Below are 15,826 nucleotides of genomic sequence, written 5' to 3' on the forward strand. Positions count from 1 at the left end.
ATATACCTTTTGGAATTCATAGGTACTACACTCGTGCACATACACACACACACACACACACACACACACACACACACACACTTGAAAAATAAAAATAAATGTTAGAAAAATAAAAATAGGAGCTGGAGAAATGGCTCAGCAACTAAGAGTATCTACTGCTCTTGCAGAGGACCCAGGTTCACTCCCAGCACACACATAGTGGCTCACAACCATCTGAGCTCTGGGCCTAGAGGAGTTATGCTCTTCTGTCTTCCGTGGGCACTATATATATATGTGGTGCATAGCCATATATGCAGGCAAAAACACTCACATACAAATAAACAAGTGCTTTATATAATGTCATTCATTTGTTGAAGCAGATAGCTTTAAACAAACAAGAATAAAAGTAAATCTTAAAAATACAAATCACTTAACCAACTGCCTTATTTTTTTCAACAGAATTTGTACATTTTAGTCTGGCTAAATGTCTTCAATTTGTATCTTCTTTAAATAAAAGCTTTTAAAAGCTAACAAACTCACCTCAATTCCAATAGCAGGCAACAATCCATCCTGACGTGTGGAATCTGGTGGCATCACACGCACCGTCAGGGTGGGGGAGTAAACTGTAGGGGTCTCTATAATGGTCCTCATTTCTAGCTATGCCAAGTCGCATCAGGGTTGAGAACGTTCGCTGTACCACCCACTGGGAGGGCGGACTTCTTCACCTCATCCCATCAGCTTGAAGTGTGGCTCCAGGTCCCCGCCTTGTGGGAGAGGTCCATATCCCTTCTTCTTGTCCCCCAGAGTTTCTATGTCACTTGCCTTGGCCAGCAAAGGACAGCAGAAGTATTAATTCTGAGCGACAACACTCAGGACTTGCTATATTCTTCCTCCCTTCCAGAGGGCGACCACGTGGTTGGAGGGCTGGGCAGAGCTGCACACAGCCGCGGTGAGAGCATGCATGGGAAACAGCTCTGGCAAATCACTGACTTTTGGAGTTGTTTGTTATTTCAGCCTACAGTGACTGTTACATCCACCTGACGAGCTCTTGTCTGGAGAGCATTTGTGTAGTGAAATATTGACTGAGTTTTTTTTTTTTTTTTTTTTTTTTTTTTTCGGAGCTGGGGACCGAACCCAGGGCCTCAAGGCACTAGGTAAGCGCTCTACCACTGAGCTAAATCCCCAACCCCATTTGGTTGAGTTTTAACTTATACCTTTTATATTTAAATTATCTCTCTCTCTCTGTTCTCTTGTCTCAGCTTCTTTTTTTTTTTTTTAGACATTTATTTATTATGTATAACTACGTTGTTGCTGTCCTCAGCAACACACCAGAAGAGGACATCAGATCCCATTGCAGATGGCTGTGAGCTACCATGTGGTTGCTGGGATTTGAACTCAGGACCTCTAGAAGAGCAGTCAGTGCTCTTAACCACTGAGCCATCTCTCCAGCCCCTTGTCTCAGCTTCTTAAATGTCAACTATACCCACCTTAACACTTAATTTTGAAGCCTTGGGCTAGTTACAGATTCATTGATTTTTATGTATATATTTTATTACCAAGTGCTATCCTTTTGTTTAACTTGGCTTATGAAGTTAATAAAGTAGCTCTAAGTATTCACCAAAGTTATAAAATAAAGCTGGCAATGACTTCAGGCTACAGTTTGCTTTGCTTTGATTTTGTCTGTTTGAGACGGTCTCCATCTGAAGTCTAGACCCGCCTCGAATTTGGTGAAGCCTTCCTAGTTAGCTTCTGGGGTGGATCATAAGTGTGAACCACCATAACCAGCCATAATTTCTACAAACCAACAAAATGGCTCAGAGAGCTCAGAGGGGAAAGCACTTGCCTTGCAAGCTCGAGGAGCTGGGTTCAGTTCCTAGGGCCTGCATAAAATGCCAGGTGTGGAGAGGAGGGGACAGGTAAACCCAGAGACTTGCTGGCCGGCTAGTCTAACCTACTGGGCAAGTTCCAGGTTGGTGAGAGATCCTGTCCCCAAAACAAGGCAGACAGCTCAGAAGAATGACTCCTGGGGCTGACCCCCTGATTTCCACACTCCACATGCATGTGCACATGAACACTTAGGCATGATCTTATGTTTAGATGCACACACATGCACACACACTGAACACAAAGCAACATTTCATTTCGGATCTATAGACAAAAATCCTGCTGAGCAGTTAAAACACTAAACCTAAATTTAATCAACGATTATAAATTAAACATTTGGATAGACCCTAAACTTAACTACCTATATCCTACGAACTTTTGACTAATATTTTAAACCTAAAACATAAGTCTCTGTTCATCTTAAAGAGCAAGAAGATAATACACAAAATACCACAGCGTGCAGCAAAATTCAGTTCCAGATAAAATTCCCAACCGGACATAACTTAGCTTGTCTTCCAAAAGTTGTTGGAAGAGTGTTGGGGTCCTGGCAATAATACGATATTCCAGCCTCATCTTGATATTTCCTTTCCTAAAACATGAGCTAAGTATCCAGCCCTGACGATGATGGGCTTGTGGCTGGAAAGCAAATGGAACACATCTGCAAAGCAGCGCTCAGGGGCCGCTGAGGGGAAAGCCATAACTTTACAGTAATCTATGGTTGGACATTCAAGAGCAACTAAACCAAGTTCCCAGGGGTTTAGAGCCCGGCAATACAACTCCTTCCCATCACAGTATTACACAATAGAAAGGCCAAGGGGAAAAGCTAAATATGAGAAGAAGAAGGAAGGCATGGGGGGAGGTCTTGGGGTACCCTAAGGGTGGGGTAGAGAGTGAAGCAGCAATGGAAGAAGGGGCTGGGCAATCAGCCACTTGGCACTGTCCATGAAACCAAATGTACTTAGTAAGGACTTTAGAAAATCTGCCTTCCCCCCCCAGTTAAAGGGGTTAGAACACCGACAGATATAGAGTCATTGGGAGAATGGCAATAGTCACAGAAGTGCTCCACAGACCTTAGCTGTCTGAATCACTTTATCAAGCTGGGCCTCCCATGGGGTCCAGAACCAAAGGCCGGGCACCAGGAGGAAGTCCGGAATATCTGCCCACTCCTTCCCTCGCTTCCACAGTTGCCCACCTGTTTGAATGTCCCACCTTTGGCAAGTGGCCTTTCCTTTGGAGACTATGGTGCCTCAATTGCTGAGGACTTCAGCTTTTTTAACTTAGTGACTCGATGCCAGTAGGGATGGAAAGCCAGGGGAAGTTAGCAAGATGTATGTAGTTAAAGCCTCTTCAGACTCAGGGAAATCAGTCACCTTCCCACCTAGAGGTTCTTTGTCTCCTTAATAAAAGAATTTAAGAAAAGACTCAAACAGAAGTTTGTCGACAATTTTATTAGCACTTAAAAGGAAAAAAACTCAGGGGAGGGATGCTACAAATCTTGTCAGTTACCAGAAGAAGGAGAGGAGAGAGGAAAGGGGAAAGTGGTGCTGTCTGAGTTATGGTGTTCGAGTGTCCCATGGTCAGGGTGGGAGCTTTAGAGGAAGCCTAAGGGGACCCAAAGTACAGAAAGAGCACACTTCCATTCTGGGTGACACAAGGAATCCAGAGAAAAAGGGAAAAGGACTCAGGAGGATGGAGGACCTTGTCTCTTAGGAATTGCACTGGAGGCTTGCCTTCCGGGAAGGGAAAGTGCAGCATCTCATTAAAGGGGCAATTATTCCGCCCATCTCTTCAGCACAGCTTAAGGTGAACCCACCTTCCTAGAGACTTTTTCCCTCATTTAGTTGTTTTTATTCATAATCATAAACTTAACTCTGCAATCCAGCTAGGCCTGGAGGGGGATGAGGAAATCATTGGAACACAAAGAACTTCAGTGAGAGCAGGGATTACAAGGTATCGTGAAGAGATGGGGTGGGGGTGCTCTCCTGAGATACAGAAGGAATGGTCTAGTGGGTAAGATGCCCACAGCATAAAAAAATCAGTTGTCCACAGTCAGAAATGGTAATCTTCTTGCTGGTTTTGCCATTCCTGGACCCCAAATGCCCCGTGGCTTTCAGGAGGTGCACACATTCTTTCACTTTCCCAGAGACCACGTGCCTCTCATCCAGCCATTCAGGCTTGGCGGTACAGACAGGCACTGCTCCGTATAGCATTCACCATGGACAAGATGCCAAGACCTGTCTCTTCAGGATGAAGTTCTCATCCTCAAATTTCTCTGTAGACGGACCTGCTGCCATGGCCGTTATGGTGTGTGAAGTCACCACCCTGGCCCATGAATCCTGGAATGATTCTGTGAAAGAAGGAACCCTTATAACCAATTCCTTTCTCTCCAGTACTCAGAGCACGAAAGTTTTCTGCTATCTTTGGAACTTTGTCTGAAAACAGTTCAAAGGAGTTGTGGCCCAAGGGTTCCAATAGGCCAAGATGTCTCAGTACCAGTGTGGTTGACCAGGGAGTAAGGGGCAACAGGGAACAGTGTCTGCAAAGCCCTAGAGATGGTGCTTTAACCAGGTCATTGACACTGCCCAAGCAGGATGTTAGGTCTCCTCCCAGAATAGGATTCCATTCTCCTGACCAGGCACTTTCCCTTAATGTTTCCCCATTGCCACACTAACTTCCTCTCCCCTGAAGAGATAATGACAAAATCATTTAAGCACCAGATCATGGATCATAGCCCCCAACCCTTTTGTCATCTCTGACAGAGGTCAGAGATGAGGCTACCAAAGGCCCCAAGAACTTTTCTGGCCTTTAGCTAAGAAAGAAGGTGGTTCCTCACCCTAAACAACCCAGACGGGTTTCAGCTCTTATCTTGCTTAGGGTTTCCATTGCTGTGATCAAACACCGTGACCAGGAGCAACTTGGGAAAGAAGGGATTTCTTTCGTCTTATACTTTCAGTCCGTCACTAAAGGATGTCAGGGCAGGAACTCAAGCAAGGTAGGAACCTGAAGGAAGGAAGTGAAGAAGCTATGGAGGGGTGCTGCTTACTGGTTTGTTTCTCGTGGCTTGCTCAGCTTGCTTTCTTATATAACCCAGAACCCAGGGCTAACACTGCCCCGGTGAGCTGGGCCCTCCCACATCAATCACTTACTAAGAAAATGCCCTACAGATTTGCCTACAGGCTAATCTTACGAAAACATTTTCTCTTTTGATTCTAGCTTGTGTCAAGTTGACATAAAACTAGCCAACATGTCCCCATTTTCATTATCAACATCTAAAGATTTTGAGAATTTCACTATAATTAACAATATTCCCCTAAGGGTCTTTCTCCTTTTGAAGTTGTAAGGCTAAAGTTTTCTAAGACTCTCACCAGAAACCCCCTTTATAGTAAAAGCACCTGCACAGCTCAGGGCTCTTGGTCTTAACTCATCAGAGCACCATCCCATCCAAAGCCCTGAGCATGGATGACAACTCGAAGAGGATGAACTGTGGACCTGTCTGCAGGGCTTCCAGGCAGCTCAATAGGCCAGCGTCTCCTCTCCCTAACAGTCTTCACTGTACCTAACTTGTGAATTTGGTCAGTTTCAGGGACGCCCAGAAACCTTTGGCGTTGTTTACTTCCTGAGTAGTAAAAAGTCCCCTCTAAGGCTAGTGGTTAAGAGCACTGGCTGCTCTTCCAGAGGTCAAGTTCAATGTCCAGCAACCACGTGGTGGCTCAGAACCATTTATAATGAGATCTGATTCCCTCTTCTGGTAGGCATGAAGCAGATCACTCATAAAGTGATCACACAAAGTACATGAATAAATAAATCTTAAAAAAAAAAAAAAAGAAGTCCCCTCTAGAACTTTCTCTAGGATGGACTGTTTAAAGATGGAGGAAACTGCTTTACAACAGTTTGGCATCAATGTAGTATGCATTATATATATATATATATATATATATATATATATATATATATATATATATATATATGCCATTTACTGTGACTCCCCTAAGAAGCCCATATCTACACCCGAGTGTCTTATTCCTTCGCCACACTCTCTCTCTCTCTCTCTCTCTCTCTCTCTCTCTCTCTCTCTCTCTCTCTCTCTCTCTCTCCCTCCCTCCCTCTCTCTCTCTTTCTCTCTCCCTCCTCTCTCTCTCCCTCTCTTTCTCTCTCCCCCTCTCTCTCTCTCTCTCTCTCTCTCTCTCTCTCTCTCTCTCAAGTCCCATGCTTAAAAACAGTATTAAATACCATTTAATAAGCTGTGGCTCCCCCTTAACATGTGCACACTCAGGTCCTCTGCGTATTTTTCTCCACAAGCACAGTTCCATTCTTAATAAACACCAACCCAGATTCATACTAGCTTATCTTGACATCAAAGCCAGGAATCCTGGGTTTCCCTGAGTTGAGATCCCTCAGGAAGTCCTCAGGCCGCTAGAGTGGCCATGTGGAGCTGTGTCCCTGTCCTTCTCATTGCTGACAAAGGCAGCTGCTACCTTGACATTCACAGTTCCAAGTTTCCTTGGAGAGGCCATTGCTCGGCCTGGAGGGAAAGTTCAGTGAGCTGCAGCTGACACGGGAGTAAGTGCGAAGGACGTGGCTGTTCCTGTAGAGCCTTATACACAGTTTCATAATAACAAGGCTGGAAGGCAGGGCGGGGCAGTGCCATGAAGATGACAGGTGAACACTTGAATAGTTTGCTTTTGAGAGAGCCTCTCCAAGTGACTCAGGTTGGCCTTGAACTCTCCACCATGCCGACTCAGCCTCTTGACTTCTGGGATCCCAGGTGTGCTACCACATCCAGCTACTGGGCTGTTTCTTTTCTTTTTTTTTTTTTTTTTTTTTTTTTCGAGCTGGGGACCGAACAGGGCCTTGCACTTGCTAGGCAAGCGCTCTACCACTGAGCTAAATCCCCAACCCCTACTGGGCTGTTTCTTGCATGCGTGTGTGTGCAGCTGCACCGGTGCATCTGTGTACACGTAGCTTCTATCACAGCACACAGCGTTTTCTAAATTATTTTTCATGTGACAAATCTAGAACATATGCAGTATTTTTTTCAGTATCACTATTTTACTATCTACCTATCACTTCCATCCATGCGCGAGATGAATTTTATTTCTGTCCTTTTACTTTTGTAAGCAATGCATGCTATTCCTTTGTGGGTGGGGGGCAGGATATGATGGGTAGCTTCAGTGTTTAACTTTTTGAGATTTAGAATCACCTGGGAGATGGGCATCTTTGCAAGTGTGTATAGGATTATCTTTATTACACTTGTGAGGCCAGGAGACTGTCCCACACTGGACTATATAAAAAGACAGAGAGTGGAGCATAGGCCTTCATCCATCTTGTCTTCCCGATTGTGGATGCCATGTGACCACTTAAAGCTCCCACAGCCCTGACTCCCCTACCATGATGGGCTGCAACTTTGTACTGTGGACCTCAGTAACCTCCTCTCCTCCAAGTCGTTTTCAGCAGAGTATCTTGTCAGAGCAACAGGACAAGGAAGTAGATCACACGCAGACTCTCAACATGGCGTTTGGGCTGGCCCAGAACTCAGCTAAGGTTGTACACCACCATAAATGCCCAGCTACTGTAGCTCTCTTTGGACTAGATACAATTTCCCATCAACTCCTAAGGGACATGAGTTGTGATTGACAACTGAAGGACACACCTGTTGAATTTCAGGGGCAGGCAACCTGAGTTACTCTCACAGCACACAAAATGCTGTTCTCGGCAGGATCGTCTTTCGCACTCAGAAACTACTTGACAATTTGATGAACCAAAATCTTCCTGGGTACTAGTAGGACCAAATGTGGTTTTCTGTGTTTATTCTGATTTTTCTATTATATTTTTCTCTTGCTTTTGTTTGAGACAGGGTCTCATTATGTAGCCCAGAACTCACTATGTAGACCAGCTGTACCCAAACTCAAAAATCAGCCTGCCTTTGCCTCCTATGTATTGGGATTAAATGTGTATTCTACCATGGCTGACTTCCACATTTTTGGACATTTATTTTATGCATTTGAGTGTTTTGCCTGTGTGTATGTGTGCCACTCGTGGGCTTTGTGCCTGCAAAGCTCAGAAAAAGTTGTTGGACCCCCCTGGAACTGAAGTTCTAGGTAGTTGTGAAACCACCATGTGGGTGATGGGCTTGAACCTGGGCCTTCTGCAAGAGCAGCCAGTGCTCTTGACCACTGGGCACTCTCTCCAGCCCTTATTGTATTTTTCAAGTTAACTCTCAAGGGCAAACTTACACGTTTATCTACATACCCTAGAGAGTAAACCCAGGGCCATGGGTATGCTAAGCACAAACTGTCCCACTGAGTCATAATGCTAGTTCTCAGCAGGATCTATGTTGCAATACTAATGTCTACGGTCATACATGGTCTATCACCATACTCCATACCTCACCACCAAGTAGTTCAGCTGTTTCAATTAGTGTGTGAAACCCTCCATGGATGTCAAAGCCGCACCAGCCTCATCCTCCAACTCCATTCACAAATCCTCCCTTCACCCCTTCATCTGCTCACCCTTACTGAACAGAGAAATGTGAATGACTATGAACTGTAAGCTGGATGCGGTGGTAACTTATTTGGGAATGGCCTCCATGGACATGTTTTTTTTTTTCTTTAAAGATTTATTTATTATCTATAAGTACACTGTCATTGTCATCAGACACACCAGAAGAGGGCATCAGATCCCATTACAGATGGTTGTGAGCCACCATGTGGTTGCTGGGAATTGAACTCAGGACCTCTGGAAGAGCAGTCAGTGCTCTTAACCACTGAGCCACGTCTCCAGCCCTAAAAGATTTATCTATTTGTTTACTTATTTACTTATTATCTGTAAGTACACTGTAGCTGTCTTCAGACACACCAGAAGAGGTGTCAGATTTCATTACAAATGGTTATGAGCCACCATGTGGTTGCTGGGATTTGAATTCAGGACCTTTGGTAGAGCAGTCAGTGCTCCTAACCACTGAGCCATCTCTCCAGTCCCATGGACATGTTTGAATGCTCGGTCCCAAGGTGGTAGAACTGTTTGGGAAGGATCAGGAGGTGTGGTCTTGTTGAAGGTAGTGTGTCACTGTGGGCAGGCTTAGAGGTTTCAAAAGACTAGCTCTAGTCTCAATGTGCTCAGCTGTTCCTGCCGCCATGCCTTTGTTCCACCGTCATGGACTCTAAGCCTCAGGGACCATAAGCTCAATTAATTAAGTCCTTTCTTTTATAAGGTGTCTCTGTCACAGTGTTTCGCTCTAGCAATAGAAAAACAACTAAGACAGAAGGCAATGGGTTCTATGTAAAATGATAAAGCAGGGGGTGCAGGAAGGTGTCCAGGAGGGTGGAGAGAACACTGCATGCAGTCCAAGTCTTCTGGGCAGAGGAGTATACATTTGATGACCTCCAGCAGCTAGGAAACCAAGGATGCTGGAAAGGACTGGCCCCGGGGAGAGTGACAGGTGTGCAAGGTGACTGAAGCAACAGCGGCAGATCGTTCAGGGAGGGAGTGTTTAGTAAACACCTGCACAGACTTCGGCTCTTCCTTTGAACAAGACAGTAAAGCCATTTAGAGTGTGGGATGAATTGCATTTCCCAAGATAGTTCCTAAAGCCTCAGGTCTCCGTGTCTTACCAGATGCTCCTGCTTCTCTCCTTTGAGGAGAAGAGAATACACAAAGGAAGGGTGATGTACACACAATGGAATGCCAGTCAGCCTTTAAAAGGAAGGCACTCCTGCAACATGAAGTCACTTGAATGACCTCATAGAACATTGGTAAGTACAACAGTGCAGGTGTAGACAGACAACTCAGGCCACCTAAGCGTTGACCATCCTCCAAGCTGAGGACCACCATCTTGGGCAGTTCTGTGGCTTCCCTTACCAAAGATCATCAGGGCAGGCTTCTTAACTGTTCGTTTACTCCCCAGTAGGAAGGAATGGAGAGGGTCACAGGACGCTCATCTGAGTATCCAGACACTCTGCTTTAATTTCATGTGGTCTTTGGGGGAGGTAGAAGACAACTAGGGGAAGGGAACACCATCTATTTGGCCATGGGGAAGCCCTCACACTTGCTGGGCAAAGGCTTTCCAGGTGTGCCCTGTTGAGGGAAGGAACACCCACACCCCTGTAAGTAACCACTCACCAGTGCTCTTCGTAAAGAAGCACAAACTAATTGGCTCCCTAGAATGAACTTTAGCAGAATCATGTCTGTTTGTGCCTGGGACCTTTGGAGAAGGGGGGAGGTGTTTACAGTTCCCCGTAAAGATGACTTTTATTAACATCAGGCTACAGTGAAATTTGCCTTAAAAACCAAAAGGTTACACTCGGTGTCTAGGCTGTAGCTCAGTGGTACTGTTCCTGCCTGCCATGCATGAAGCTCTGTGTTCAATGTGTAGCACCTGAAACACACACAACAAACAGGGTCAACACAGAAGCAGATGGTAAAACTGGTTAGCAAGGACTCTGGAGTCAGGTTGGAGAACTCAGAGTTTCAGCTAAGCTAAGAAGAATTATGTTCAAGAGAAGTACTGTAAAACATGGTGACTGCATTTAATAGGGCATTTTAAATTGTCACGAGAGTGGACTCTATGTGTTCCCACCATAAAAATGAAGTGATACATGTTAATTAGCTTGATTTAGTCATTCTATTTGTAATTCAAGGCCTTAAACTGGACAAATGAATCACTCATTTTATTTGTCAGTTATAAACCATTAGCATAGCTGCCAAGATGTTTGAACTGATTATGAAGGCATTAACCCCGGCAAAGGCTAACTGGAGGCATTAGTCAGGTGTCTAATAGAAAACGAATGTCACAGTTTTCAAGTTTACATTTTATTAAATACACAGTTAACAAGTTTGAGTTTTCTACATAGGAAAAGGCCAGTTAATTTCAGGTGCTTCATAGAAAAATTAGCATTGGAAAAACAAATACAAATCCATAATTGGCTTTGTGGCTAATGGGGAAAAAATAACTATTTTAAAAGGTAGCAAAATCTAACCAGGTCGGAGACCTTTATAAACAACAGTAGACTTACCACAGAAATTGCATTCAAACTCCACTATAGCAAAACTGTAACCACAAAATTTGGCTACAGCTAATTGTTTCCAAAAAAATCTTTCTTAAAAAAATTAACAGTTATGACTATAAAAATGTAGTTTTTCTTTACAAAGTAAAAAAGTTTAAATCTTTAATAAATGGAAACAAAATGATCCTCTTACAGTTTTTATAAATAGCTCTCAAGACATATATTACTCATCTGCTGTAATCTTTCTTTACCTGAGAGAATTTCCCAGGATCCCAAAGGATTACCTTAAAGACTTCTATCATTTCCCTCACATGAATGTGGTTAAGCTTCTGGAAGTCAACTGGACGAATGCATTCTGGCTCTGCCCTTGCGCAACTAAAACAAAATTAAATACACCTCTTTGGTAAAAGCCAAGTGTTCCGGCCTTTCGAAATAACTTGTCTCTGTGAGTGCTTCACCAATAGAAAACAGAAAATGAGAACGAGCTCAAGCCCTCTTGTTGGCTCACCTATCTACTGAAGTCACCCCAATGCCAGAGAGCTCGTCTCTGCAGGAAATGAAAATGCTTACTAGTGAGTGAGTCTCAGAAGAAACCTTGAGAGTCTATGACCAGATTGCAAGCTCATGTCTGATGGAGGAGGCCCAGGGTCCTCTCTGGAGCTCGTCTTCCTGACGCCCTTTCACTTCTTGGCAGTATGTGGGATGTGCACTGGTTTGCTTCAGCACATAAAAAAGAGCCACTGCTTAGAAAGGCAATGGAAGAAGAGAAGCCCAGAAGTTTAAATGCAGGCTCTGGAGCTCTCTTTCCAGGGTAATATGAAGCACCAAGGACGGGCCATTCCACAAAGTTTACATGAGTACATCATCGGATAAAGGCAGAGGGTGACAATTTGGGAAGGGAGCAATTAACACTCGAGTGAAGTCTCCATGGAAACATGGCACTATGTCTCTCATTGGCCACTCCTTATGGGATTCGGAACCCCAAAGTCTCAATACTCTATGCTCCTACAACTCTTTCCACATCACCATTCACTCACTATATAAAACTCCCCAAACCTCTGGAGAACAAGTCATGTGCTGACTTCCCAAGAAGCCCAGAGCAGCTATCCAGCACCACAAAGCAGGACTCAGCAATGGGGTGGGAACTAGGTCAGTGGGAACGAGACCTCAGGAGAATCTTTCCCTGGCATAACTAACGTTTTACTCACAAAAACGAGAGGGAGAGAACCCATGATTTCCAAAACTCTGCCTCCAGGGCTGCATGGCTAAGTGGCAGAGCTTTAAAGCATGCATTTTCAGTTCTGCCCCGGTACTGCTCAAAGCAAAGGTCTGTATCGTTAAAAGTCACCGGTGGAACAAGCAAGTGAGCTTTGCTGCTGTTAACCCCAGAGCAATGGCACACTTTTCAGTTTTCTCAAGTCTCACAAACAACAGTGTTCTTAAGCTCACAAACAGGCTTCTACCTGAGTAGTTTCTCACAGCTGATCACAAATGTTAACCTTTTGTTTTGAAATAGGGTCTAGCTGGCCTAGAAATCTCAGAGCTCCCCAGGCTTCGGCTGAGATTAAAGGTTCAATTCTTAGGTATAGCTTACTTGGAAACCATTCATCCTCAAGCACAGCCACCTTCATTCTGACCATCAATCCAATACCATCAGCTGAGAGTAAAGAAGGGCATGGCCAGCTCTTCCTCCGGTGAGACCTAACTTCTGAAGGACGGGGCATGCACTCAACCAAGACTCAGGCAGCCGGAGAGTGAGTGGGGCTTGGTTGGTTCAGAGGGAAGCCACTGGGGCTATGTCACTGGTTCTGACTGGGTTTGCCTGAGCTGCTTTACGAGAGGAAAAGGGGCCAAAAGAGGCCAGCCCAGGAATGTGTGGCCTTGTCAGCCTGGCTGTGACCTGGCATGAGGCTGCCAGTCTCAGCAGAGAAGACTGACCTTCGAAAAACAATACTGCTACTACCTGAGTTCCCCTCTGCCTCGGTCACAGAACCTCCCTCAGGCACAGCAGGGGCTGCTGCACGGAGCTGGCTGGCACAGGCCACTTTCTGAACCATTCATTCCCAGTTTTTGAGGGTCCCATTCCTATTGGATTAACTAGACTTGTTAGAGTTAGGGTATAGCTATGCTTTCTGTGATTCTCCTGTGTCTGATCTGCTGAGAGGCCCTGACCTCTTCCTCCTATACCAGGAATTATGATGAAGTTTACAGACAAATAAATGTCCTTATTTGTATACCTTTTAAGACAGGATCTCTAATACTGTAAACCAGGCAAGTTCTCCAAAGAATTTGCTATTTCTTTCCCCTGGGTCCTTTTAGCAGGGGCACAGGAGTGAGCAGAAGTGAAGAATCTGACATTTCGGCATGCGGGAACTGGGCTTAGGTGGTCCCGGTTCTGCCTGACTTGCCTGGGGAAATCTCCTCCCTTGCCAAGAACACCAGCACTAAAATGCACACACGTGAGCATTACTTTCCAAAACCATATCTGGGAACTTCTGTGGATATAGTCGTAGTTTTGTGAGATACCCCAATCACCTGCTTTTGCATCTCAGTCTAATTCCGCACTTCCACAGCTTGTCCAGCCAATCTGTCTGGCCAGCTCTGTTAGAGGCTGCCTGGATCCTCACCCCAGCCTTTCTCTACTTCCAAAAATCTATGATGTTAGCATTGGGGACACACTGTAAGTGAGGAAGGCCTCATGGTGGGGGAGAACCAGGGGAGCTGACCTTAACACTCTGAGAGGGTGTGGCAGGCTGCAGTAAAGAAGCAACGTTTTTGTTAAGATCCTTAAAGCATTCCTGTTAATGAGACAAACAAGTAAGAACTGTAATCCTCCACTGCCTGGGCAAGATAACAGCAAGCACCGTGTTTTACAGGCATGGACACGGTCACCAGGATTACTGCAGTGACCTGCATCGGGTAGGGGAAGCATGGTGGAGTGTCCTACAGAGGTGGGAGCAAACTGTGCTTTTCACATTATTATAGACACTACCCTAGACAAGAATGAAGGACTTCTGTCAGGCGCAGAGGGGACGGGAAGGCCGTGACTCCCAGCATCATGACCTCAATAGAAAATGCTGGGGCAGGGACATGCAGAAGTAGTTGAGGTGGACTCAAAGGGGAACTCAAAGGGGGGGGGCTTCCTCTGTACTCTGTATAAACAGGAGCTGTGGGGGCTCCAGGGGGCAAGAGTGAGTGACAGAGAACAGGCCCACCTCAGGCTGAGGACTCAGTGTTTTGTTGTTGCTCTTTATGCCAAGGATGAGAGTGGCAGGCCAGAAAGGCCGTGCTCTCCCTGTGGTGGCTGCTGTGCCCCCAGCTCTGCACACCTGGGAACGGCAGCAGCAAAACTCTAGCTAGCTTGTGGGTAAGGCATACAGAGACGATATAACCGCACCTACCAGCTTGGCTACGGGGTTCAATTCCTGTAGAGCAAACTGGTAGTTTGTTTCCTTTTGGACTTAACAGTGAGAAGCTCATCTGGAGATGGTGCTTTGTCAGGCCTACTTAAGCTAGCCTGGGGATGTCAGCTTTGCACAGGGCACCAGCTGCTGCTTAACCCCTGGTGCACACGTTCCAGGGGCAGCCCTCCAGAGTGGGCACAGGCCTGCTGAGCTGTGGGGCACCTGGACATCCTCAGACAGAGAACTGCCTGGAAGGACAGCAAAGGGGCGCCACCAGGGTCCACAGGTACAGCAGCACACACATCCAACAGGACGCCATCTTGACCCAGAAGATGGACCAGCTCCCAACGAAGAAGGTCTCAATGGTGGCGTTTTCGTAGCTGTGGAGAAACAGAGCATGGTAAGAACACAGAGATAACAAGGCACTTCTGGTCCTCAGCAGATTTCAACTTTCCTTTTAGCAATGGATGGAGTGACAACTTACATACATTTACAATGTATCACTTGCTGACTTTCCCAATCTTACAGGCTTGTAGAGTCATTGCTACATCCGTTTTAGAACATCCTGGTCCTCCTCCCAGACTTCCTGCATCCCTTAGCTGCCCCCCCTTTCCCAGCATCCTCCATTATTACCCAGCATTCATTGACCTACTTCCTATCTATAGGATTTGTCTTTTTTAGGCCAATTCATATAAATGCAGTCACACAGTCACTTCTGGTCTTTTTTTTTTTTTTCCCGGAGCTGAGGACCGAACCCAGGGCCTTGCGTTTGCTAGGCAAGCGCTCTACCACTGAGCTAAATCCCCAACGCCACACAGTCACTTCTGATTGGCTCTTTAAACATAGCATATTACTTCCAAAGCTCTTTGCACTGTACATGTATCAGCACCAAATGGGCGTCCCTTAGCTGAGAAGCCTGAGACCCAATCTTATGAGTTTTTCACTCTGAAATACATAGATGCTACCAGGCAAATAAACCCAAAATCAGAAATGGTAACTTTCCCATGTCTTGTGAAATCTGAGGACATTTTGGGGTTTCTGGATTGGGGATACTCACTATACATCACTCCTTCTTATTGATAAATTGTATCTTGCTATCTCTACGTCAGTTGTGGACATTTGAGCTACCCCTGATTTCTGCATTGTTATGAATTCCTATGACATGAACAGCTGCCTCTAATTTTTGGTTACTTTCCCTTTTTGTCTTAGATCTATATATACTTAGGAGGGAAATTGCTGGATTATATACTATGATCTTGTGTTGAACCACGCAAGGAATTGCCAAGTTATATTTTCAAATTGACCTTTCCTATCAGCAGAGTAAAGGGGGCTCCAATTTCTACCTTGTCCTATTTCCAAAGTGGAGATAGGATGGTAGTGAATTTCAACGTTCACTAGCATCGCATGGTTGTGATTTTAGCTCCGTCCATACTTTCTTAGCTGTTATCACTAGGAAACAGCAAAGCCTGTCCCTTCCTCAGGAAGATAGTCCTCCAGGGAGCGTTTGCTAACTCTAGGTTCCAGACTGCAGCTCCTGTTCCCTGGTATCCTATTCTC

General features: G+C 45.3%; 1 protein-coding gene and 1 pseudogene across 1 annotated transcript in view; both read right to left on the minus strand.

Annotated features, from left to right (window-relative positions):
- Positions 1–3,765: 3,765 nt before the first annotated feature.
- LOC116896056 lies at positions 3,766–13,781 on the minus strand (annotated as a pseudogene).
- Serinc5 (serine incorporator 5) overlaps positions 10,656–15,826 on the minus strand; it is an 89,631-nt gene continuing 84,460 nt past the window's right edge. Inside the window, exon 12 of the mRNA XM_032899033.1 lies at positions 10,656–14,649. Coding sequence (XP_032754924.1) covers positions 14,502–14,649 — 148 coding nt within the window. The 3' untranslated portion in view covers positions 10,656–14,501. The remainder of the gene's footprint in view (positions 14,650–15,826) is intronic.

The sequence above is a fragment of the Rattus rattus genome, chromosome 3, assembly GCF_011064425.1.
Source record: "Rattus rattus isolate New Zealand chromosome 3, Rrattus_CSIRO_v1, whole genome shotgun sequence".
Classification (NCBI taxonomy): Eukaryota; Metazoa; Chordata; class Mammalia; order Rodentia; family Muridae; genus Rattus; species Rattus rattus.